The following is a 25,749-nucleotide window of genomic DNA, read 5'->3' as shown; positions in this document are numbered from 1 at the left end:
TGAGGCCTCACCTGGAGTACTGTGTTCAGTTTTGGAGACTGTATCTCCAAAGGGACAGAAACAGGATGGAGTCAGTCCAGAGAAGGGCGACCAAAATTATTTAGAGTAGTTAAATCACAAGCAGACTGTGATACTTTGCAGGAGGACCTTGCAAGACTTGAAGATTGGGCATCCAAATGGCAGATGAAATTTAATGTGGACAAGTGCAAGGTGTTGCATATAGGGAAAAATAACCGTTGCTGTAGTTACACGATGTTAGGTTCCATATTAGGAGATACCACCCAGGAAAAAGATCTAGGCAGCATAGTGGATAATACTTTAAAATAGTCAGCTCAGTGTGCTGCAGCAGTCAAAAAAGCAAATAGAATGTTAGGAATTATTAGGAAGGGAATGGTTAATAGAACGGAAAATGTCATAATGCCTCTATATCGCTCCATGGTGAGACCACACCTTGAATACTGTGTACAATTCTGGTCACCGCATCTCAAAAAAGATATAGTTGCGATGGAGAAGGTACAGAGAAGGGCAACCAAAATGATAAAGGGGATGGAACAGCTTCCCTATGAGGATAGGCTGAAGAGATTAGGGCTGTTCAGCTTGGAGAAGAGAAGGCTGAGGGGGGATATGATAGAGGTCTTTAAGATCATGAGAGGTCTTGAACAAGTAGATGTGACTTGGTTATTTTCACTTTCGAATAATAGAAGGACTAGGGGGCATTCCATGAAGTTAGCAAGTAGCACATTTAAGACTAATCGGAGAAAATTCTTTTTCACTCAACGCACAATAAAGCTCTGGAATTTGTTGCCAGAAAATGTGGTTAGTGCAGTTAGTGTAGCTGGGTTCAAAAAAGGTTTGGATAAGTTCTTGGAGGAGAAGTCTATTAATGGCTATTAATCAATTTTACTTAGTGAATAGCCACTGCTATTAATTGCATCAGTAGCATGGGATCTTCTTAGTGTTTGGGTAATTGCCAGGTTCTTGTGGCCTGGTTTTGGCCTCTGTTGGAAACAGGATGCTGGGCTTGATGGACCCTTGGTCTGACCCAGCATGGCAATTTCTTATGTTCTTCATAAAATGACTTATGAGGAAAGATTGAAGAACCTAAATATGTATACCCTGAAGGAGAGAAGGAGAAGGGGTGATATGATATAGACTTTCAGATACTTGAAAGGTTTTAATGATCCATAGTCAATAACAAACCTTTTCCGTTGGAAAAAAATCAGTAGAACTAGGGGTCACGATTTGAAACTCCAGGGAGGAAGACTCAGAACCAATGCCAGGAAGTATTTCTTCACGGAGAAGGTGGTGGATGCCTGGAATGCCCTTCTGGAGGAAGTGGTGAAGACTAAAACGGTGAAGGATTTCAAAGGGGCATGGGATAAACACTGTGGATCCTTAAAGGCTAGAAGATGGGAATGAAGAGAAGAGCCATGGGGGTGGCTTGCTGGAATGGAGGCTACTACCTGGTGATTACTACCCCTACTCAATAAGCCTTCACACGGTTTACGCAACTCCAACATTGCTCTCTGCTTCAACGGCAAGGGGAAATGTGGAAAAGAGGATTTGCATTCAGACAACAACCAACAAGGACTGAACTACACAGTCTGGGTAAACAAATAAGCATGGGGGTAGCTTGCTTATTGCGGCAGTTACCACCCTAAACCAATTAAGTCTGATACATCATTTTGAATGCATATACAGCGTTGATCTCTGCTTCAACGGCAGGGAGAAATGTGGAAAAGAAGATTTACATTCAGACAACATCCAACAAAGAATGGATCTGCACAGTCTGAGTAAACAAGCATCGAAGTAACTTGTTTGATGCGGCAGTTACTACCCGTAACCATTAAGCCTTATGCTCACTTTTGATGCAACTCCAACATTACTCTGCATCAATGGCAGGAAATTTGAATCAAACAGTTACCAACAAGGGCCCTGAACTTGGTGGTCGGTGAAACAGATAAGTATAGGAAAATAAGTGTGGGAGCTTGCTGGGCAGACTAGATGGGCCGATTGGTCTTTTTCTGCCGTCATTTCTATATTTGAGAAGATCTCCTTGTTTTGCTCCACTAGCCCAGTTAGGCTGGTTTTCTGTGCAGTGGAGAGTTGTTCTCCTAAAGGAATCTAGGTTCAGTCCACTTCAAGGATACCACTGGACCAAACTCCTCTTCTTGTACCAGTCTGCACACTGGTACAACCCACTTCAGAAGGTTTACGTGGTAGATCTGAATTTTCTTTTATTTATCCGGTTGGGCTATTTTGTAATCCAAGGGCCCTGTTTCTCTAAAGCTTTGTATGGGCTTTGCCAGCAGGCTAACAGTTTGCTCTCCAAAGATGGGAAGAGGACAAGGATGCAGTTCCCCAGCTGGAAAACTCTTTGTACTATGGGGTGATTGTATCCTCAGGCTTGGGTAGCCTGAGACTTCTCTGGACATAGGCAAGCAGCCTCCCCATCCTTTTTCAGTCATTCCTGCATCCAGATAATGTAGTCTACTAGGTTCTGTCCAGGATTCAGTTCCTCTTCCCAAGTCTCTCGAACTATGTCCAAGATTCCCCTCGGTCTCCTCCCATACAGTAATTCAAAAGGGGAAAACCCCATCAAGCTCTGGGGTACTTCGCAGACTGCGAATAGCATTCAAGGTAGCAGCAAGTCCTATTTTTTGCCGTCTTTTGCTATAAATTTTCTCAACGTTTGAGTATTTGATTGAAGCGCTCAACAAGGCCATTGGATCTGCAGCTGATACACCAAGGTATGCAGAGGTTTTACCTTGAACAAGTAGCAGAGTTGTTTCATTATCTTGGAAATGAATGGGGGGTCTCTTGATCTATTAAGATTTCCGTGGGCAGTCCAAATCGGGAAAAAAGTTCCATTAGCGTGGTTGCCACCATCTAGGTCTTTGTATTCCATACAGGTACTGCCTCTGGATATGTCGTAGCATAGTCAAGGATGACTAAGTTGTATTTATTTCCCCAGGCAGATCTCTCTAGAGGCCCTACTAGGTCCATGCCCACCTTCTCAAAAGGGGTCTCTATAATGGGCATCTGTATAAGAGGAGCTGGCCGTACCACTGCAGGTTTAGTAAATTGACAGGTAGTGCAGGATTAGCAATGTAACTGGACCTGCTGGCATATGCCAGGCAAAAAGAACTGTGCTATTTTCTCTCAAGTTTTTTCCTCCCCTGGTAGCCCCCTAAAAGATGGCTAAATTTCAGGACCTGCTGGCAATATGGTTTGGGCACTAGGAGTTGTTCTATCACTTCTCCCTCCAGACTTTCATTTGCTACCCAGTGAAGTCTCCTTTCATTATGAAATAAGGAGGCATGGGGTTCTTCTCTTTCGCTCTAGAGATTAACTTCCCATCCACGCTCACGGAGCAGCAGTTGCTACCCTTAAGAGAAACATGAGGGTAACCTGTACGGTGCAGCAGATACATCCATAAGAAGCCTGCTAGGCAGATTGGATGGAACATTTGGTCCTTTTCTGTCATTACTATATTATATGTTCCCATGCAAACTTAAAGGATTCATCCTCTCTCTGAGCCTGTCTGAAATTCCCTGGGTCTCCCCCCGCCCCCTCCCCCTCCCCCTCCCCCATTCCCATTCAAAGGTGTTAGGTATGCTATACTGGGTAGGTTTCTGCCCTTCCCCTGACTCTGACCCTTCCTTCCTCCCCGACTGTCCCTGAATTAGCAGCATAATTGTATTTTTCCTGTCTATGTTGGCTCCAGGATTTAGGGATCTTAAGAGTCTTTATGATACAGGTCTGAATCTACTAAACGGAAAAGCTCTGGAAATGTCAGTTCTTTGTTGTTGTATTTGGCTGACCTCGATGTGATCTGGTTCCATAAATGTTGATATTCAGACAGTCCCATCCTATCACTACAAAGATAAGACAGGTCAGGTCAAGTCAAGGACAACACAAAACAAGGAACATAAAAGTCCAAAGGCAGCGATACAAGAAGCCCATAGGGGCTAAGCAAGGTAAGGTCCCAAGGGGAAAGACAAGAAGAGGCCTAGATAGTCTATAGAGCAAGGCAAGGCCTAGACAGGCCATAGAGCAGAGAAAGGAGCAAGAAGGCCCTTAGGCCACAAGGTAAAGCAAGGAGCAAGAAGGCCCTTAGGCCACGGGGCAAGGAAAGGAACAAGAAGGCCCTTAGGCCACAAAGCAAGGATAGGCCTGAGCAGGCCACAAGGCAAAGAGCAAAAAGGCCAGAAGGCCACAGGACTAGGCAGAAGGACTGGAGGCCATAGAGGAATACAAGGTAGAACAGGGTCAAATAGGGAGCCAAGCAGACTTATTGAGAAGGTGTCAGGTGTTGCAAGAAGCAGGGTTAAATAGGCTAAGCGCTGCTGAGTCATGAGCCCATGGAGTCTATGGCTGGAGCAAGAGCAGGAGTAGCTCCAAGGGACCTCTGGTGGCAGGGATGCTGCATAGCAGACAGGATTCTAACTTAAAGGCAGTCTGGAAGAGATTAATACATATTTGAACCAAATCACCCATTTCTTCTGATGAATTCTTTAAAGCCATAGCTCAACTGTGGCTAGGCAATGACCTGGCCCAGACAGGTTTTCTCTGAATTTTTATAAACATTTTGGACCAGAGTTAGCTCCCCTAATGCTAAAAATATTCTCCCATCTAAAGACCTTTCCTAAGACGGAAAGTATGCTGCTTGCGGCAAACATTGTGCTTATTCATAAAAAAAGGAAAAGATAAGCTGGACCCAGGTTCGTACAGGTCTATTTCGCTGTTGAATGCAGATACAAAAGTACTGGCTAAGGTCATTCAGATGAGGTTGTAGTCGGTACTAATATACTTGGTCACATGGACCAAATGGTGTTTGTCAAAGGCACACAGTCCACAATTAACATTTGATAGCTGTTTAATATATTGGCACTGGCCAAGAGGGACAAAGTGGCAGGCTATGGTGATCGCTTTGGATGCCGAAAAGGCCTTCGATCGGTTATGTGGGCCCTTCCCTTTCTCTGTTCTGGTCAAATCTGGCATTTCTTTTCAATTTAGTGCCTGAGTGAAGGCCCTACACTTCCACCCCAAGGCAAGGGTGATCACTAATGGGAATAGCTCACAACCTTATTATTATTTCTAGTGACACCAGGCAGGAACTGAAGAGATTAGCATGATCACTTTATATCCTGGGCGGATTATGTACGTTTTTCAGCATATTCCCTGCTACATAGCTGACAGTTTCTTTATTATCCTTAACAGCATGATTTCTAAATTTATTTGGAACAATCAGCACCTACACATTAAGCTGTGCACCTTATGGTGGCAAATAAAGAAGGGTGGGATGGCCCTTCCCAACTTACAGGTCTATTATTGGGCCACTTACATGCAGGGAATCTTGACTTTGCTGCACAGGGTCATGACTAACCCATAGTATTCATTAGAGATGAAGATGGCAGAGCTTTGGCTAGTCTGTTGTTGCATCAGTTCGACTCTGCACACGTGCAGAGTCGAACTGATGCAACAACAGACTAGCCAAAGCTAGGAGTTACTCTCTACCCTTCCAGGATAATCTGTCTCTATCCCTGCACACTTTCTGTACAGAAGCGGCTGGGTGGTGGCGAATGGGCTTGAAGTTTGTGGGTCAGCTTTTGCAAGAGAACACTATAGAGTATAAATCCTTCTCAGATTTGAGCAATGAATTCATGATTGACGAGAACTCTGAAGGCTTCTATATTAAGTTGATATCTTAGGGAGCAGGGTTGGAAGCCAGTGATGCCTTCTATGATTGAGAAGGTTTTTCTAAGTGAACATATTCCTAGACGAAGGCTATCTCAGCTATATAAGGCTATTATGGAATGTCTGATTGCTAAAGAACCTCCTCACACACTGGTAAAGCTATGGAACAGGGACCTTCATTTGGATCTTGACGAGACAGATTGGAGATGCCTATGGCAGAAGGCCCATAGAATCTCTATCTGTAGGCTTACCAATATCCTCTTTTTTTTTTTAATTCATTTTTATTGAAGGTCAAATATTATTTATATAGTGCATAAACTTTTCAGCAGATATACTGTTGACATTCATTATACAATAAGCAGTTTTATCTCACTCTCCCTCACCCTAGAACAAAACCAACTGTTCCAGATAGCAAACAGCGTAAAAGTAATAAGGTGTAAGTGTAAACATAATGCCAATTAAGCAAGGGCACCACTATTGGCCCCTCTAACTATCATCTAATAAATAACATAACATAACCTCAAGGTGTCCGGTCCTAAATAGAAAAAATAAAAATAAATACATAAAGTGTCTGTGAGACATTGTCTATGCAAATAAGTACCTTCTCGCCCAAGTGAATATTGAGAATACTCACTAGAAAAAATGATACGAATGTAATGCCACACTCATAACTAGAGTGTGGTAAACTAAGTTAATGGCGCACTGACCCCCTCTTTCAAAAACAATTTCCAGATTTTCTGGAAGAGGAGTGATTGATGGCGTCTATAAGTGTCTATAGAGGCCATCCTATAATAGAAGAGCAGCCTATTCAAAACTGATTGCACTAAGGGGACTTCCGTATGCTTCCAATAGAGTGCCAATTCACTTCTTGCAGCTATAAAAACTTGTTGGCAAAAGCGATGCTATTTGTCCAGGTGTGGGTGGGGTACATTCAGTAATACTAGACCCGCATCAAATAAACCCTGTACTCCCAAAATAGTTTCAACCCATTGAAATATTTGGGATCAAAATGTGGAAACCCTGGGTCAATCCCACCAAAAATGCACCTCCCATTACAATTCCTCCAGCATTTATCATCAATTCTGTGGTTCATGCAATGCAATCTAGAAGGAGTAAGATTCCATCTCAATAGTATTTTATAACAATTTTCCTGCAAAGAAGAGGAAAGTGAACATTTGCTTGAGGAAAGAAATACTTGGTCCCACGTTTCAGAGGTCAAGGTAGTGCCTAAATCGGCCTCCCAGGCTCGAGAATATAAAAAGGGTTCCTTAACTATTCCCAAGAACAGGGAATAAATTTTGGCCACCAGCCCCTTTTTCTTCTCTACTTCTATACACAAATGTTCAAATAGAGGATTTCCCATGGCTAATGAGGTGGAAACTGCTTGGGATAGTAAAAAATGCGCAGTTGGGCATACGCTAGAAAATCCAATAGATTCAATTGATAGTGTTTTTTAAGTTCAAAGGCAGACATTAACTTTCTTTCCCTTAAAACATGCTCAAAATTACTAATGCCTTTGGCCCTCTATTCCTCGAATGCCTTATTTTGAAATCCCGCTGAAAAAACAGTATTATAAAAAAGATGGGACACGTAAAAATATTCCCTATTTCCCACTAATTTTGCCTTCCACTTCTCCCAAACCCATAATGTTGTTTGAAGGGCAATAGGTATCTCCATGCAGTAGCCAAGTACAACGCGGTTGCCAAGGTAGGACACATAAGGGGGCACCTCCCACTAAACTCTGTTCCAAGAGAACCGATTGTTTAATGGAATTTTGTCTATGGAAATAGAGTTGTGCCCATAATTGTACAGCTACAAAATACCAAGAGAGGCAAGGGACCCCTAGACCTCCCCGTTCCTTGGGCTGGTACATTAAAATGTGGGATACCCAAGGAGGGTGCTTCTTCCATATAAAGCCGAAGATCCTCCTTTGCCAAGACTGTAGAAAAGCAGTCAAGATAAACATTGGCAAGGTGATAAACAGATACAAGAATCTGGATAAAATGTTCATTTTTATGATTGCAATTCTACCAAGCCAAGAGAAGTGTTTTCTGTCCCATCTAAGGAGATCAGCCTCATTTTTCTTCAAAAGGGGTTGGTAGTTTAATTCATAAAGGACCCAGGTGTTAGGCCCAATCTGGATGCATGAATTGCATTGAGGGCATAAGTTGGCAGGAACCGGTGACAGGTTATCATGTACATCGTAAATACAATACAACATGTAATTCTGATTATGTTGTTTACGCAATTATCTGTCCCTGTCCTGGGGTATACATAGGCAGGACAACCCGTAAAATTAGAGTGAGGTTGAATGAACATAAATCTAAATTGAACACATCTACATTAACTGCTCCAATCGTCACACATTGTGAACAATATGGTCACTCGTACAGTATATTGAAATGGACAGTTATAGATCATGTACCTACAACTGCCAGAGGAGGAGATCGCGAAAGTCTGTTGAATAAACGTGAAGCATTTTGGATTTTTACTCTCAACACGCAAGTCCCCCATGGGTTGAATGAAGCTCTTGATTGGGGCTCCTTAATTTGAACGAATACGTGATGACGTAACAGCAATAGGCGTTGTGATTGGTTGTGAAACCATCTGTGTCTCTAGGTTAAAAGCTATGATCGTTAGTGAGAGGTTTGTAGAGCGTGGAAGAGCGCACAATGGCGCCTTGAAGAAAAATAATCTTTTTGCATTTCATTCCTAGCTATCGTGGTACACCGACTGATTGAGAAGAATACATCCCCTGAGGAAAGGTTCCGTTGCGGACCAGAAACGTGGCTACGTCGGGTGGATTAACATTACCAGATAAGTTGGGACTTTGAAAGCACTTTTTTCAAATCAAGGAAGTTGATTTATTTGATTTGACACACAGAAAAAGTTTTAAAAAAACATGTTTCAAAAAAAATAGATGCAGTTCTTACCTATGTTGCACGGAATCAAAAATAATTCACAAGTGGAGGAGGATTGGTTTATGATTATACACGCAAACCGAGCAGACCTTGTGGTGGTTTAAAACTCATTTATATGAAACCCTTCCTCCACTTTTCAAAAAAAATTTTTGGGTTTGATTTAAGTAGGTAGGTTGCAGGTGTTGTACCACACTCTGCAGCCTCCCTTTTAAAAAAATGTTTCCATTTAAGCGGTGACTCGTTTGTGAGCAGAGAAATCTTACTAAAAATTTGCAACAAATAATTCTATTGGGGCATTATATAATATATTCGATTTATCTTTACAACTAAAACATTGTACTTTCATAATAAGAGATCAGACACCTCCCATGACTTCCATTTGAAATCTATTGCTATCTGGATAAAACAGAAAACATAAGAACATGTCATACTGGGTCAGACCAAGGGTCCATCAAGCCCAGCATCCTGTCTCCAACAGTGGCCAATCCAGGCCATAAGAACATGGCAAGTTCAAACTAAGTCTATCCCATGTTGCTGTTGCTAGTAATAGCAGTGGCTATTTTCTAAGTCAACTTAATTAATAGCAGGTAATGGACTTCTCCTCCAAGAACTTATCCAATCCTTTTTTAAACCCAGTTACACTAACTGCACTAACCACATCCCCTGGCAACAAATTCCAGAGTTTAATTGTGTGTTGAGTGAAAAAGAACTTTCTCCGATTAGTTTTAAATGTGCTACATGCTAACTTCATGGAGTGCCCCCTAGACCTTCTATTATCCGAAAGAGTAAATAACCAATTCACATTTACCCATTCTAGACCTCTCATGATTTTAAAGACCTCTATCATATCCCCCCTCAGCCGTCTCTTCTCCAAGCTGAAATGTCCTAACCTCTTTAATCTTTCCTCATAGGGGAGCGTTCCATCCCTTTTATCATTTTGGTCGTCCTTCTCTGTACCTTCTCCATGACAACTATATCTTTTTTGAGATGCGGTGACCAGAATTGTACACAGTATTCAAGGTGCAGTCTCACCATGGAGTGATACAGAGGCATTATGACATTTTCTGTTTTATTCACCATTCCCTTTCTAGTAATTCCCAACATTCTGTTTGCTAATAACATTCCCTTCCCCCTACCCATTCCCCCCTTTACTTCGTCCACCTCAACACTCCTGTGGACCATATGCCTCGGTGGGGAGGGGGGGGGGGGGGGGTAAGTCACTCAAAGAGAACAGTCTCCCAACCCAGCCAGCCCCACAACTTAACTATAAATATGCTTGTATACAGTAAACCCTGCAATATCATCTTTTTATGCAAGTTCTCTCCTGGCTCCTCCAGGCTATGCTGAAGAGGACGTAGAATGGAGGGCTTCTATTTCCACATATGTTGGGAATGCCTGTTCATTACTGCCTTCTGGAAAGATATTTGGGGGCCCATAACCAAAATGGTGGGAGCCAGCATTATATTAACACTTGGGCTATGTTTGTTGGGGAGATGGGAGGTCTCACACCTTCCTACAATTAAAAAAAATATTTGCTAATCAACTAGTTCATGCTGGAAGGTTTACAATTGCTTTAATGTGAAGTCTGTCCCTTCAAGTGAAGTGTGGTATAAACAAGCCCTAGATATTACAAAAATAGAAAAGCTCACCTACATGCTGAAACACAATCTGGTTATATAATGACAAGATTTGGGACAATTTCTGGTTCTATTAGAACAGTCGATCCTGATGTCCTAAATTAATTTTGCAATTTTTAGCACATTGCTGTATAATGTCTTCCAGTATTTGTTAGATACTTATGCTATATAAAACTAATGGATAGGCATATCACCGTATGTGCACTGTGTTCTCTGTAGTTTTGTGCTTCTTATTGAAAAATAAAAAAAGTTTAAAAAAGAAAAAATAAAGCAGATTACATTCAGGTACTGTAGATATTTCCCTATCCCAGAGGGCTCACAATCTAAGTTCATACCTGAGTCAATGGAAGGTGAAGTGACTTGTCCAAGATCAGAGGTGGCTGCAGTGAATTTGAACCCTAGTTTCCCTGGTTTGCAGCCCACTGCTCTAACCACTAAGCTACTATAGAGAACAATTTTAAAAACAGCACAGGTTCCAATACCGAACCCTGAGGTACTCTACTAATTACCTTTCTCAATTTGAAAAACTGACCATTTTAGTCCTATCCTCTGTTTCCAATCTTTTAACCTGTTACCAATACAACAGAACATTGCCTCCTATCCCATGACTTTGTAATTTCCTGAGGAGTCCCTCATGGTGAACTTTATCAAATTCCAAAAAATTATACCAATGTGTAGCAATAATAGCAAACATACAGAATCTAGAAAATGGAATTTTTTAATATTAGTTGCTGTTTCACTGGCAAGCTTTTTCCTCATACTTCATGCAAAATTGTAACCCTTGCAGCCACTTTTAGTTTTTTTCTAATTTCCTCAGTTTATCATAGACTCCCTTTTTAAAAGTTAAATTTTACTTACTATCCTCCCTCCAGTGATAACATTATGATCACTACTGCTTAGCGGCCCTACTACAGTAACCCTTTGTATCTTTTGGTTCTAGGACCGGCTGTTCCATGAAGCAGTCAATTATGGCAACTAGAAACTAAACCTTTCGGCAACTAGACACTAATCCTTTCTAGCATGCCCCGATGAGACAAAGACCCAGTAAATACCAGGGTAATTAAAATCTCCCATTATTACAGTGTTGCCAAATGTATTCCCTTTTGTAATTTCAGTTAGCATCTCACAGTCTGTTCCTTCATTTTGGCCAGGTGATCAGTAGTATACACCCTTTGCTATACACTTACCCATCACACATGGAATATCTACCATAAGGATTTCACACTGCATTTTGTTTTTTGCATATTTCATTATGCTTGACTCTATGCTATCTTTTACATATAGCACAAACCCTCCACTAATTTGATCTGCCCTATCACGATGATATAATTTATACTCTGGTATCACAATGTCCCATTGGTTATCCTCTTTCCATCACATCTCTGAAATGCCCATAATGTCTATACCCTTGTATTATGCTATACATTCTAACTCACCAGTCTCACTGTTCAACCTTCAGCATTTGCATGCAGACATTTTTTAAACTATGTTTTTTATTTATACTTTCATTTCTCTTTGTTGAAAACCTGCTTGTTATAAAATGGCAAAGGCAGTTTAGAGTCATTTGCAATTGAGTGCTCTTCGTCTAGTTCGTCTAGGCTATTTCAGCCTTAAACGCAGCCTCTCTACTGGAATAGTATAACTTCCCTGTTCTGCAAGAATCTTTGGAAGATACCTCCCTCTGAACCATGTGCTCCTGAGTGACTGTCGGCTTTCCACCACGATCTAGTTTAAAAGCTGCTCTATCTCCTTGTTAAATGTTAGCACCAGAAGCCTGGTTCCACTCTAGCTAAGGAAAAGCCCATCCCATCGGAATAAGCACCCCTTCACCAGAATCTAAAACCCTCTTTCCTGCACCATGGAAAATCAGCCCAAGAGGAGAGTTAGAACTGGGGCTAGTTTTGGGAAAATCAGCCTCTGAGGGGAGGGTCAACTCCTAAGGGAAACGGCAGAACTGGAGAAAGGGAGGAGGACCAACTCCTAAGTGGAGAGGCAGAACCAGTGAAAGGAATGAGAAGCAGCCCCTAAGGCTGGGATTCCCAAACTGTGGGTTCTCACAACCTTCAGCTGGGGTTACAAGTGCCTCAAATGGCAGTGCTCTTCAGGCTGTTCTAAACGAGCCATCCACATTCCTGAAAAGCCAGGGAAAAATACAACTAAATGCTCTGAGCCGGATAAAGTTATTTGGACAACTTAGTTCTTCATTGAAAAGCTGTTTCCCCCTACTTTTCTCTGACAGTGAGACAGCTTCCCTTCCTTTCTCAGGATCTTCGCTTGGTGATTGATTTTCAGTCCTTTACTACTTACTTCTCCAGCTTGGGATTGCTACCTCCTCTCGTCTCAGGTTCCACTTCTCTCTTTAAGAGACAGCTCTCTCTCCCCCCATGTTTCCTTTCCATCAGTTTTGACTCTTCCTCTCAGGGGCTGCTCCCACATTCCCTTCTCTTGCAGCTCCCTCTTCTGACTATTCCCCAGAGGCTCAAGCTCTCTAACGGCCCTCCTAACTAGATGGTGCACTTGGACATCTGGAAGGGGATCCCCTTCAGGAAATAGACCATCATCTGGCACCACCACAAGCAGCAGTGGCTCTGCATGGCTGGTAAACAAAAGCTCGCTCTCCATGGCAACTTAAATCAAATGCCTTGCCACGCGATGTCAGAGCTAGCTATTGCCTGCCACATAGCTGGCTTTTATCTGATGGGGGGCGATGTGTGTGTGGGTCCAGCAGAGCACATGAAGGAGGGTGCCCCTCCCCCAGGCTGCAAACAGGCAGAGGTTATGAGATACTGTGACCCCAACCCCCAATACAAGGTAAGTGTAAAACCAGCAGAAACATCCTTACACTCCCCCTCCTCCATATACAATACAAGCAGGGTCCTTCCTTTTCAGTTTTTACTTTATTTTTCTTAGGAATTTATCAATGTTTAATACAACCAAGAAAAACCAAGAGAAAACTATTGTGAAAAAAAAAGAAGTCATTTTTTCCACTGATTTTCTTCCATTTGGTTGAAATTAATAAACACTGATAAACTCCCTGGGAAAATAAAATAAAAACTGAAACAAAGGTTCTTAAATATAAATTAAGTATGCAAACAGCGAAAACACTCATCCCGACATACACGATATAAGATGAGCGTATAAGTAGTGGAAACAACCCTACACCCCCTTCCCCCACAATATAATGTAAGTGTACAATCAGTGAAAAACCCCTACACACCATCTTCCCGCAAACACAACAAGTAAGTGTGCATCTGGTGGAAACATCCATACACCCACCACAATATAATGTAGATGTGTAACAGCCCGACCCCTGCATAACAGCAGAAGCTACCCAGTCACTGGTATATTCCTACAAGCACAGCTCTCCCCCTCCCTTCTTGGGCTCTAGTTCTCCTGCTAGGAGCTGCCTCCCTTTCCTTTCCTCAGCTATCCTCTGAAGGGCAGTTTCTCCATATGCCCCCCTGTGCTGCCAGGCAAAGGAGCATCCCTCCTTCCCACAACCTTGCCTCCCTTTCCTGTCCTCCGGCATCTCTCTTCTTGCAGGAGACCTCAGATCTCCCATCAATTAAAGGAATACCTCTCCAGTCCCCGCAAGGAATAGTTTAGCCCTCTTGTTCCCACACCTGGTCCTCATATAGGAGCAGGTTTATACTCCCCTCTCGGTTCCTCCTGTCTCCTCAAGGGCCCGAGTCTCTGCTGAATGACTAGTGCTCACTTCTCTCTTGGAAGCTTTGACTCCCCTGAAGGGCTGCTTCCCCACTCCTTTCTCAGGCCGCTCTCTCTATATTGCACAGAGCTCCGTTACCTCAGCAGCGTTCTTGGCCTGGTGGAAGGGGACCCCCTTCAGGTGACCGATCACCTGCAGCAGTATCATCTTGCACTAACAGAAGCCACACCTCCATCTGACTGGTAAACAAAATCTTGCTCTCCATGGCAACACCAATCGGAAGCTTTGTGAGGCGAAGTCACAGCTGGCTCACATCTGCCACATAGCTGGCACTTAGCTAGCTGAGGGGCATGGGTTGTACGGCAGAGCGTGCACAAGAGGGGGGTCCCCTCTCCTAGGCTGAAAGCAAGACACACACTCCCCCCACAATATAAGGTAATTGTGTAACCAGCAGAAATACCTTCACACTTCCCCCATCTCCTCCCAAAATAGAAGGTAAGTGTAACTGGCAAAAACACCCCTACACCCCATTCCCTCCAAATAAGATGGGTAATCAGTGGAAACACTAATACGGGCCACCACACAAGGTAAGTGGGTACCTGCTCAAAGCAAGTTTGCTTCCTGTAAATGGGTTTCTCCATTGACAGCAGGATGAAATAACTGTCGGATTACATCACGCATATGCCATGGCTAATTCAGCCCTGCTTGTCAATGGAGAAACACTACTACACTCCCCCTCCCCCCCCCCCACACACACATACACACATACACAATGGCTCTGATATTCTAAGACGTAACTAAAATATGTGCACATAACTTCAGAGCACAATTTATTTACTCGCACTAAAAAAAAAGTTAACTTCCTCTGCAGTAAGCTAATGGCATGCTAATACATCCAGAGTTTAAAAACAGGGGGGCCTATGCAGCACAGCGTGCAGCTAACAGCGCTCATCCCATGCAAATGCATGTTGATGAGGTTATTACCTATTCCCCCCCCCTGATTAAAATAAAAAAGTGTGCCTGGTGCGCACAATTTTACCCTCAGAAATTAACGCTTGCCTAGCGCAGGCGTTAATTTCTGAGCAGCCCAAAGTGTACAGAAAAACAGAAAATAGTGCTTTTCTGTACTTCCTGTGACTTAATATTGTGGTGATATTAAGTCAAAGGAACCAAAAAAAAAAAAAAGAGTACCGGCGGTCAGGTTAGGAAAAGGGATGATCAATTAATCGTAAAATTGAGCGTCCGTTTTTCTAACCCACTGACAGCCCCCTCTCCTGGGCGCCTGCTGAAAAGGAGGCGCTAGGGGCGCACATTTGTCCCTAGCGCATCTTTTTTAGTGCGACCCCCTCAATAGGAAAGCGGGTGCTCAACACCGAGCACCTATTTTCCATACAGAATTTATTGCATCGGCCCCATGCTAATCCAAAAATGTACAAAGACATGCTTAGCACACATAAAATATGATTGTGCATAAATCATGTTTTCTTTACATAGATCCAATGTACAGGACCCCAGCATCACAAACTCCAGATCCATAGAAAGTATAAGCTAAGCTTATGTGTTAGGACGTTATAACTAATGCCTCAACATGCGATTTGCACGAATGAACATTAATTTAAGAAGATAAGAACATGCCATACTGGGTCAGCCAAGGGTCCATCAAGCCCAGCATCCTGTTTCCAACAGTGGCCAATCCAGGCCATAAGAACCTGGCAAGTACCCAAACACTAAGTCTATCCCACCCTTCCAAATCCGAACTCCTTTGGCTGAGCTGACAGGGAGTCACTCCTTACGCTTCTTACCGTCATTAGGAGACACTCCGCCTCCAACCAAAAGAATCAGTCTGGAGCCTACATTTTTTTTTTGAAAGGGTGAACAAACATGTGGACAAAGGTGAACCAGTAGATGTGGTATATTTGGATTTTCAGAAAGCATTCAACAAAGTCCCACATGAGAGACTTCTAAGAAAACTAAAAAGTCATGGGATAGGAGGTGATGTCCTGTTGTGGATTGCAAGTTGGTTAAGAGATAGAAAACAGTGGAGTACCTTAGGGATCTGTACTTAGACCGGTGCTTTTTAATGTTTATAAATGATCTGGAAAGGGGTACAACAAGTGAAGTGATTAAATCTGCGGATGACAAAATTATGCAGAGTAGTTAAATCTCAAGCGGATTGTGATGAATTGCAGGAGGATCTTGCGAGACTGGAAGGTTGAGCTTCCAAATGACAGATGAAATTTAATGTGGACAAGTGCAAAGTGATGAATATAGGGAAAAATAACCCTTGCTGTAGTTACACAATGTTAGGTTCTATCTTAGGAGTTACCACCAGGAAAGAGATCTAGGCATCATAGTGGATAATACATTGAAATTTTCAGACCAGTTTGCTGTGGTGATCATAAAAGCAAACAGAATGTTAGGAATTATTAAGAAGGGAATGGAAAATAAAATGGAGGATGTCATAATGCCTCTGTATCACTCCATGGTGAGACCTCACCTTGAATACTGTGTGCAGTTCTGGTCACTGCATCTCAGGATATAGCTGCACTGGAGAGAGTGCAGAGAAGGGCAACCAAAATAAGGGGTATGGAACGGCTGCCATATGAGGAAAGGCTAAAGAAGTTAGAGCTGTTCAGTTTGGAGAAGACGACTGAAGGGGATATGATAGAAGTCTACAAAATCATGAAAGGACCTGAACAAGTTAATGTAAATCGGTTATTTACTTTCTCAGGTAATAGAAGGACCAGGGGGCACTCCATGAAGTTAGCAAGTAGGCTCATTAAAACAAATAGAAGAAAATTCTTTTTTACTCGGCGCATAGTTAAGCTCTGGAATTAATTGTCAGATGATGTGGTTACAGCAGTTAGTGTAACTGTGTTTAAAAAACGTTGAATAAGTTCCTAGAGGATAAATCCATAAATTGCTATGACAGTAATTAATAAGAAATAGTAGCTTGTGATCAGTCTGATGTTTGGGTACTTGCCAGGTACTTGTGACTTGGATTGGCCACTGTTGGAAACAGGATACTGGGCTTGATGGATCCTTGGTCTGACCCAGTATGGCATATCTGATGTTCTGATGATGTTCTGATGTTGCTAGTAATAACAGTGGCTATTTTCTAAGTCAACTTAATTAATAGCAGGTAATGGACTTCTCCTCCACTAACTTATTCAATCCTTTTTTAAACACAGCTATACTAACTGCACTAACCACATCCTCTGGCAACAAATTCCAGAGTTTAATTGTGCGTTGAGTGAAAAAGAACTTTCTCCGATTAGTTTTAAATGTGCCACAAACTAACTTCATGGAGTTTCCCCTAGTCTTTCTATTATCCGAAAGAGTAAATAACCGATTCACATCTACCTGTTCTATACCTCTCATGATCTTAAAGATCTCTATCATATCCCCCCTCAGCCATTTCTTCTCCAAGCTGAAAAGTCCTAACCTCTTTAGTCTTTCCTCATAGGGGAGCTGTTCCATCCCCTTTATCATTTTGGTCGCCCTTCTCTGTACCTTCTCCATGACAACTATATCTTTTTTGAGATGCGGCGACCAGAATTGTACACAGTATTCAAGGTGCGGTCTCACCATGGAGCGATACAAAGGCATTATGACATTTTCCGTTTTATTCACCGTTCCCTTTCTAATAATTCCCAACATTCTGTTTGCTTTTTTGACTGCCGCAGCACACTGAACCGATGATTTCAATGTGTTATTCACTATGACGCCTAGATCTCTTTCTTGGGTGGTAGCACCTAATATAGAACCTAACATTGTGTAACTATAGCATGGGTTATTTTTCCCTTACATGCATCACCTTGCCCTTATCCACATTAAATTTCATCTACCATTTCGATGCCCAATTTTCCAGTCTCACAAGGTCTTCCTGCAATTTATCACAATCTGCTTGTGATTTGACTACTCTAAACAATTTTGTTCATCTGCAAATTTGATTACCTCACTCGTCGTATTTCTTTCCAGATCACTTATAAATATATTGAAAAGAGTCCCAATACAGATCCCTGAGGCACCCCACTGCCCACTCCCTTCCACTGAGAAAATTGTCCATTTAATCCTACTCTCTGTTTCCTGTCTTTTAGCCAGTTTGCAATCCACGAAAGGACATCACCACCTATCCCATGACTTTTTACTTTTCATAGAAGTTTCTCATAAGGAACTTTGTCAAACACCTTCTGAAAATCCAAATACACTTCATCTACTGGTTCACCTTTATTCACATGTTTATTAACTCCTTCAAAGAAGTGAAGCAGATTTGTGAGGCAAGACTTGCCTTGGGTAAAGCCATGCTGACTTTGTTCCATTAAACCACGTCTTTCTATATGTTCTGTGATTTTGATATTTAGAACACTTTCCACTATTTTTCCTGGCACTGAAGTCAGGCTAACCGGTTGGTAGTTTCCCGGATCGCCCCTGGAGCCCTTTTTAAATATTGGGTTACATTAGCCATCCTCCAGTCTTCAGGTACAATGGATGATTTTAATGATAGGTTATAAATGTTTACTATTAGGTCTGAAATTTCATTTTTGAGTTCCTTCAGAAGTCTGGGGTGTATACCATCCGGTCCAGGTGATTTACTACTCTTCAGTTTGTCAATCAGGCCTACCACATCTTCTAGGTTCACCGTGATTTGGTTCAGACCATCTGAATCATTACCCATGAAAACCATCTCCGGTACAGGTACCTCCCAAACATTATCTTCAGTAAACACAGAAGCAAAGAAATCATTTAATCTTTTCGCTATGGCCTTATCTTCTCTAAGTGCCCCTTTAACCCCTCGATCATCTAACGGTCCAACTGACTGCCTCACAGGCTTTCTGCTTCGGATATATTTTAAAAAGTTTTTACTGTGAGTTTTTGCCTCTACGGCCAACTTCTTTTCAAATTCTCTCTTAGCCTGTCTTATCAATGTCTTACATTTAACTTGCCAACGCTTATGGATTATCCTATTTTCTTCTGTTGGATCTTTCTTCAAATTTTTGAATGAAGATCTTTTGGCTAAAATAGCTTCTTTCACCTCTCCTTTTAACCATGCTGGTAATCGTTTTGTCTTCTTACCACCTTTCTTAATGTGTGGAATACATCTGGACTGTGCTTCTAGGATGGTTTTTTTTTTTTTTTTTTTTTTTTGTTTTTTTTAACAATGACCAAGCCTCTTGCACACTTTTTACCTTTGTAGCTGCTCCTTTCAGTTTTTTCTAACTATTTTTCTCATTGTATCAAAGTTTCCCTTTTGAAAGTTTAGCATGATAGCCGTGGATTTGCTTACTGTTCCCCTTCCAGTCATTAATTCAAATTTGATCATATTATGATCACTATTGCCAAGCAGCCCCACCACTATTACCTCTCTCACCAAATCCTGTGCTCCACTGAGAATTAGATATAAAATTGCTCCCTTTGTCGTCAGTTCCTGAACCAATTGCTCCATAAAAATGTCATTTATTCCATCCAGGAACTTTATATCTCTAGCATGTACCGATGATACATTTACCCAGTCAATATTGGGGTAACTGAAATCTCCCAATTTGGTTAGCTTCCCTAATTTCTCTTAGCATTTCTCTGTCAGTCTCACCATCTTGACCAGGTGGACGATAGTACACTCCTATCACTATAATCTTCCCCGACACACAAGGGATTTCTACCCATAAAGATTCAATTGTGCATTTAGTCTCATGCAGGATGTTTATCCTGTTGGACTCTATGCCATCCCAGACATAAAGCGCCACACCTCCTCCCGGGTGCTCCTCTCTGTCATTGCAATATAATTTGTACCCTGGTATAGCACTGTCCCATTGGTTGTCCTCCTTCCACCATGTCTCTGAGATGCCAATTAAGTCTATGTCAGCATTCACTGCTATACATTCTAATTCTCTCATCTTACTTCTTAGACTTCTGGCATTAGTATACAAACATTTCAAAGTTTGTTTTTTGTTTGTATTTTCATTCTGCTTTTAAATTGATAGGGATAAGTTAGAATTTTTTAGCACAGGTGAGTTTTATGTTACAGGCACTCGGACTATTTTTCTTATTATTGGAACCTCACTGTCGGGATGCCCTAATTCTAATGCATCATTAGTATCCTTTGAAGATACCTCTCTCCGAACCATGCACTGCTGAGCGACTGTCAGCTTTCCCTTTTGTTCTAGTTTAAAAGCTGCTCTATCTCCGTTTTAAAAGTTAGGTTAAGGTGGGGCCCATCCCTTTGGAAGAGACTCCCCCATCCCCAAAAGGTTCCCCAGTTCCTTACAAAACTGAATCCCTCTTCCTTGCACCATCGTCTCATCCACACATTGAGACTTTGGAGCTCTGCCTGCCTCTGGGAACCTGTGCGTGGAACAGGGAGCATTTCAGAGAATGCTACCCTGGAGGTTCTGGATTTAAGATTTCTACCTAAGAGCCTAAATTTGGCTTCCAGAACCTCCCTCCCGCATTTTCTTATGTCATTGGTGCCCGAATGTACCACGGCAGCCAGCTCCTCCCCAGCACTATCTAAAATCCTATCTAGGTGACGCGTGAGGTCCACCACCTTTCGCACCAGGTAGGCATGTTACCAGGCGATCCACACGCCCACCAGCCACCCAGCTGTCTACATTCCTAATAATCGAATCACCAACTATGACCGCAGACCTAACCCTTCCCTCCTGGGCAGAAGGCCTTGGGGAGATATCCTTGGTGCGAAAGGACAATGCACCACCTGGAGAGCAGGTTCTTGCTACAGGATCCTTTCCTGCTGCACCAGGTTGATGCTCTCCAATCATGAGACCTTCTTCCTCCAAGGCAGCACCAGGGCTGCCAGTCTGAAGTTGGGACTTGGATACTACCCCCCCCAACACAGACACACATCTATGTCTGCCTCAGCTCCTCCAGGTCTGCCACTCTAGCCTCCAGAGATTGGACTCGTTCTCTGAGAGCCAGGATCTCTTTGCATCGCATGCATATGTACAATTTCTCACTGGCGGGTAAAAAATCATACATGTGACACTTGATGCAAAAGACTGGGAAGCCCCCCTCTTGCTGCCTTCATCTCAAATTTGTTCAGTTCTTACTTAAGTTTTAGGTTGCTATGGGAGCAGGAATGTGTCTAACGTCCTTTAAATGTATTAGTGAATTCACTATATGTCTGGTAGTGGCCTACTGGGGAATGATCAAACTCTCAATAAGGTTTTTTTTGTTTTGTTTTGTTATTTAAATGGCACCTGCAGAAATAGCCTACCCCCCAACACACAGACACATACAATATAATGTAAAGTGTAACTGGCAGAAATAGCCGACCCCCCAACACACACACAATATAATGTAAAGTGTAACTGGCAGAAATAGCCTACCCCCCAACACACACACAATATAATGTAAAGTGTAACTGGCAGAAATACCCTAACCCCCAACACACACACAATATAATGTAAAGTGTAACTGGCAGAAATACCCTACCCCCCAACACATACTCACGCACAATATAATGTAAAGTGTAACTGGCAGAAATACCCTACCCCCCAACACATACTCACGCACAATATAATGTAAGTGTGTAACTGGCAGAAATACCCTACCCCCCAACACATACTTACGCACAATATAATGTAAGTGTGTAACTGGCAGAAATACCCTACCCCCCAACACACAATATAATGTAAGTGGGTAACTGGCAGAAATACCCTACCCCCCCAACACACACACACACAATATAAGTGTGTACCTGGCAGAAATACCATACTCCCCCAACACACACACACAATATAAGTGTGTACCTGGCAGAAATACCATACTCCCGCAACACACACACACAATATAAGTGTGTACCTGGCAGAAATACCATACTCCCCCAACACACACACACACACAATATAAGGATGCAACTGGCAGAAAAGCTCTACCCCCAACACACACACACACATAATATAATGTAAGTGTGTAACTGGCAGAAATACCCTACCCCCCCCAACACACACAATATAAGTGGGGAAACTGGCAGAAATACCATCCCCCCCAACACACACACACACACACACACACACAATATAAGTGTGTAACTGGCAGAAATACCATCCCCCCCAACACACACACACACAATATAAGTGTGTAACTGGCAGAAATACCATACCCCCCAACACACACACACACAAACACACAATATAAGTGTGTAACTGGCAGAAATACCATCCCCCCAACACACACACACACAATATAAGTGTGTAACTGGCAGAAATACCATACCCCCCAACACACACACACACAAACACACAATATAAGTGTGTAACTGGCAGAAATAGCCTCCCCCCCAACACACACACACAATATAAGTGTGTAACTGGCAGAAATACCCTACCCCCCCCAAACACACACAATATAAGTGTGTAACTGGCAGAAATATCCTAACCCCCCCCCCAAACACACACAATATAAGTGTGTAACTGGCAGAAATATCCTAACCCCCCCCCCCAACACACATAAGATAAGTGTGTAACTGGCAGAAATACCCTAAACCCCCCCCCCCCCCAACACACACATACACAATATAAGTGTGTAACTGGCAGAAATACCCTACCCCCCAACACACACACCTACACAATATAAGTGTGTAACTGGAAGAAATACCCTACCCCCAACACACACACACACACACACACACACTATAAGTGTGTAACTGACAGAAATACCTTACCCCCCCCCCCCCCCCAACACACACAATATAAGTGGGAAACTGGCAGAAATACCCTACCCCCCAACACATACTCACGCACAATATAGTGTAAGTGCCAAAAATACCTCTACCCCTAGATACCAAGGGAAATGACTTAATTACTGGGATATCCACACAAGCCCAGCTCTTCCTCCCTCCCTTGTCTGCCGAAGGACCCCGGGCTCATGGCTCCGCTACCTCGGCGGCACACTTGGCCGTCTGGAAGGCGACCCCCTTCACGAAACCGACCACCCGCAACCGCATCCTCTCGCGCAGCTCCACCAAACTGCCCAGACGCCTCCGTGCGCCTGCCAAACAGAAAGGTCGCTCTCCATGGCAACGCCAATCAGAAATCTCGGCTGCTGACGTCACGGCGGACTCTCCGCTAGCCGATTGGAGCCGTGTTTTTCCCACCTCCCCCGTACACGGTCTAAGGCTTCTGTCCCCAGCAACGCTTCCTGGTTACAGTGCGGGAGGGCTGGCCGTATACCCGCCCCTCCCTACTATCCTTTGCTCTGATTGCAGGCCGTGGGGAGAGGAGGCGGGCTGCCGCCCCGAGGCCTGCACTGCGTGCAGAGGCATGCTTGGGGTTGGGGCTTCCGGGGCCGGTTTCCTCTGTCTCTTTCTATGTCTAAGCTACGGCCGACAGGGCTGAAGCCGGCGCAGGCAGAGCGCAGCAACGCTTCGGGGATTTGTTTGTTCAGGAAAACATGTGCCACCCTCACAAAGTGCAATAGTCCCAGGACCTGGATTCTTCCTGCCCTCGGGCAGGGAGGACAGACCTCAGTGCTCACGATGGGGAGGGGACTCTTGCTGTAGCACTAGGTGTAATAGCGGTAGGTGTTGGAACCATAGGAAGAGCCCCGATGCGCTGGAGAGGTGTTCCCAAATTAGAGTTTACTGCAGCATTTTCACTGTAACCTTATGGGATTATACACCTTAAATCCCACTCCATCGCTACGTACTGGGCCCCGAGATAGTCTTAGCCGCCAGGACTTGGAATAATGAGCCCAGGGGAGCAAGTGGAATCCCTTCCCAAAAAGCACCACCGCACCAACATTCCCATCTTTTCTCCCACTGCAGAGATTCCAGCGGCGGGCTCTAGAGCAGGGGTGCTCAAACCGGTCCTACAAGCCCCCAGCCAGGAGGGTTTTCAGAATAGCCTTAATAAATATGCATGAGACTTATTTGCACGCACTACCTCCGGTATATGCAGATATATTTCTCATTAGGGATATCCTGAAAAGCCAACTGGCGTAGGGTGGGGGTGGTATAAGACCTGTTTGAGCACCCCTACTGTAGATGACACAAAACTTCTTCGTCTCTCAGGGTTGCTACGGCAGGGACCCATATTTTCAGACTGTCTAGCGGCTTGGCTTTTGATGACTGGTTGAAAGGCTATTCGGAACCTATAATTACAACTTTGCTTCAGGCAAGGAGACCTTCCACTTCAATGGCTTATGTCCAGGTGTGGAGAGTTTTCGAATCTTGGTATTTGCAGCTTTTAAAGGTGGACATCCCGCAGATCCTGACCTTTTTGCAAAGCGGTTTGGCTAAGGGGTTGGCCTATATTTCCCTTCGGGTCCAGGTGGTAGCCTTGGGTTCCCTTCATGGTAGAATTCAGGGTAGACTGCTGACATCTCATCCAGATGTGATTTGTTTCCTAAAAGGGGCAAAACATTTGCGTTTGCCAGTGCGGAAGATCTGTCCAGCATGGAATTTGAATTTGGTTCTTCGGGTACTGTGTGGCCTTCCCTTTAAACCACTGTGGAGGGTGTCGTCGAAGGATCTAACCCTGAAGATTGTGTTCCTGGTGGCCATCTCTTTGGCTAGGCACATTTCTGAGCTGCAAGCATTGCCGAAGGTGGTGTCCTCTTTTCACCTTAATCATGTGGTCAAGCTTCTGGCTTTTCCGAATTTGTCAGCTGATACTCCGATGGCTAGGGAGCTTCACTTATTGGATGTGCATCTAATTCTTTTGTGGTATCTTAAGGTGACAAATGCCTTTTGGAGCTCTGATCATCTGTCCTGTTCAGTAGAGCAAAGAAGGGAAATAAGGCTTTCAAGGGCACTATTTCTCAATGGTTAAACCAGACGATAGCTTCTGCTTACATCTGTAAGGGCCGGTTGGTGCCAATTCCACTAGGGCACAGGCGACCTCTTGGGCGGAGTGTCAACTACTTTCTCCACAGGAAATTTGTCGTGTGGCGACATGATTATGCCTACAATATCATTATTATTATTACAATATGATTATGCCTACAATATCATTATTGTATGTTAAACACTCTCCTTATGGATGGTCTACGATCGATACAGCCTGTTTGCTGTTAATCCTGTTATATGTAATTAATATTTATTAATTCTGTTATTTGTAAAGCCTTGTTGCTAATTTATTGTTAATTGTAAACCGCGGTGATGTATATTTTACGTACTGCGGTATATAAAAACCTCTAAATAAATAAATAAATAAATGATCTTCTCTTTACACTTTTATCAAAATTACCACTTAGATGTGCGGGCCCCAGAAGAGGTGATGTTTGGGGAGAGTGTTTTACGCACATGTCTGTTTGGCAACGGCAATGCCCAATCTGTTCCTATCAAAAGAAATACAACATTGGGTAGACTGTCTATAGGTTTCTGTCCGCTCCAGGTAGAAGGCTAAGGCTTGCTTGCAGTTCAAATTGTGCAGTGCTCGTTCGCCTTGGTGCAAATGTGGCCTGGGAATGAAAATTGGCAGGACAATTGACTGGTTAAAATGGAAATCTGTCCCCACCTTAGGCAGGAACTTAGGGTGATTATGCAAGATCACCCTATTATAGATAAGTCACTAAGGCCTGGAGTTTGCCCACCCTGCGCGTTGAAGTGACCGCCACCAAAAATATGACCTTCCAAGTCAAGTAGTTCAGATCACAGGTGCACAGCGGCTCAAAGGGAACTTTCATTAGCTGATCCATGTTGAGGACCCAAGCCACAGCGGGAGGCCTTAGGGGAGACGTCAATTGAAGCAGGCCCAGCATGAAATGTACAATTATAGGCTGTACAGAGATAGGCATACTATCTACACTGTGGTGATATGCACCACTCGCACTAAGATGAACTCTGACGGAGTTGGTTTTTAAGCCA

General features: G+C 43.3%; 1 protein-coding gene across 4 annotated transcripts in view; it reads right to left on the bottom strand.

The window, feature by feature from the left end:
- Nucleotides 1-22,955, bottom strand: part of PPIL6 (peptidylprolyl isomerase like 6) — a 79,234-nt gene extending 56,279 nt beyond the window's left edge. Inside the window, exon 1 of one of the 4 annotated variants that reach the window (XR_003855606.1) lies at nucleotides 14,064-14,157. Coding sequence is in view for 3 of the 4 variants with exons in the window: in XM_029595293.1 (XP_029451153.1) it covers nucleotides 14,064-14,132 (69 nt within the window). In the remaining variant the exon portion in view is untranslated. Of the gene's footprint in view, nucleotides 1-14,063; nucleotides 14,158-22,821 lie in introns of those variants that run through there. The other 3 variants (XM_029595294.1, XM_029595295.1, XM_029595293.1) reach the window with 3 other exon arrangements.
- Between the last annotated feature and the right edge of the window lie 2,794 nt (nucleotides 22,956-25,749).

This window comes from Rhinatrema bivittatum, chromosome 3, assembly GCF_901001135.1.
Source record: "Rhinatrema bivittatum chromosome 3, aRhiBiv1.1, whole genome shotgun sequence".
Lineage (NCBI taxonomy): Eukaryota > Metazoa > Chordata > Amphibia > Gymnophiona > Rhinatrematidae > Rhinatrema > Rhinatrema bivittatum.
The sequence above is the reverse complement of the archived record's forward strand: the minus strand, read 5'-3'. Positions and strand labels throughout refer to the sequence as shown.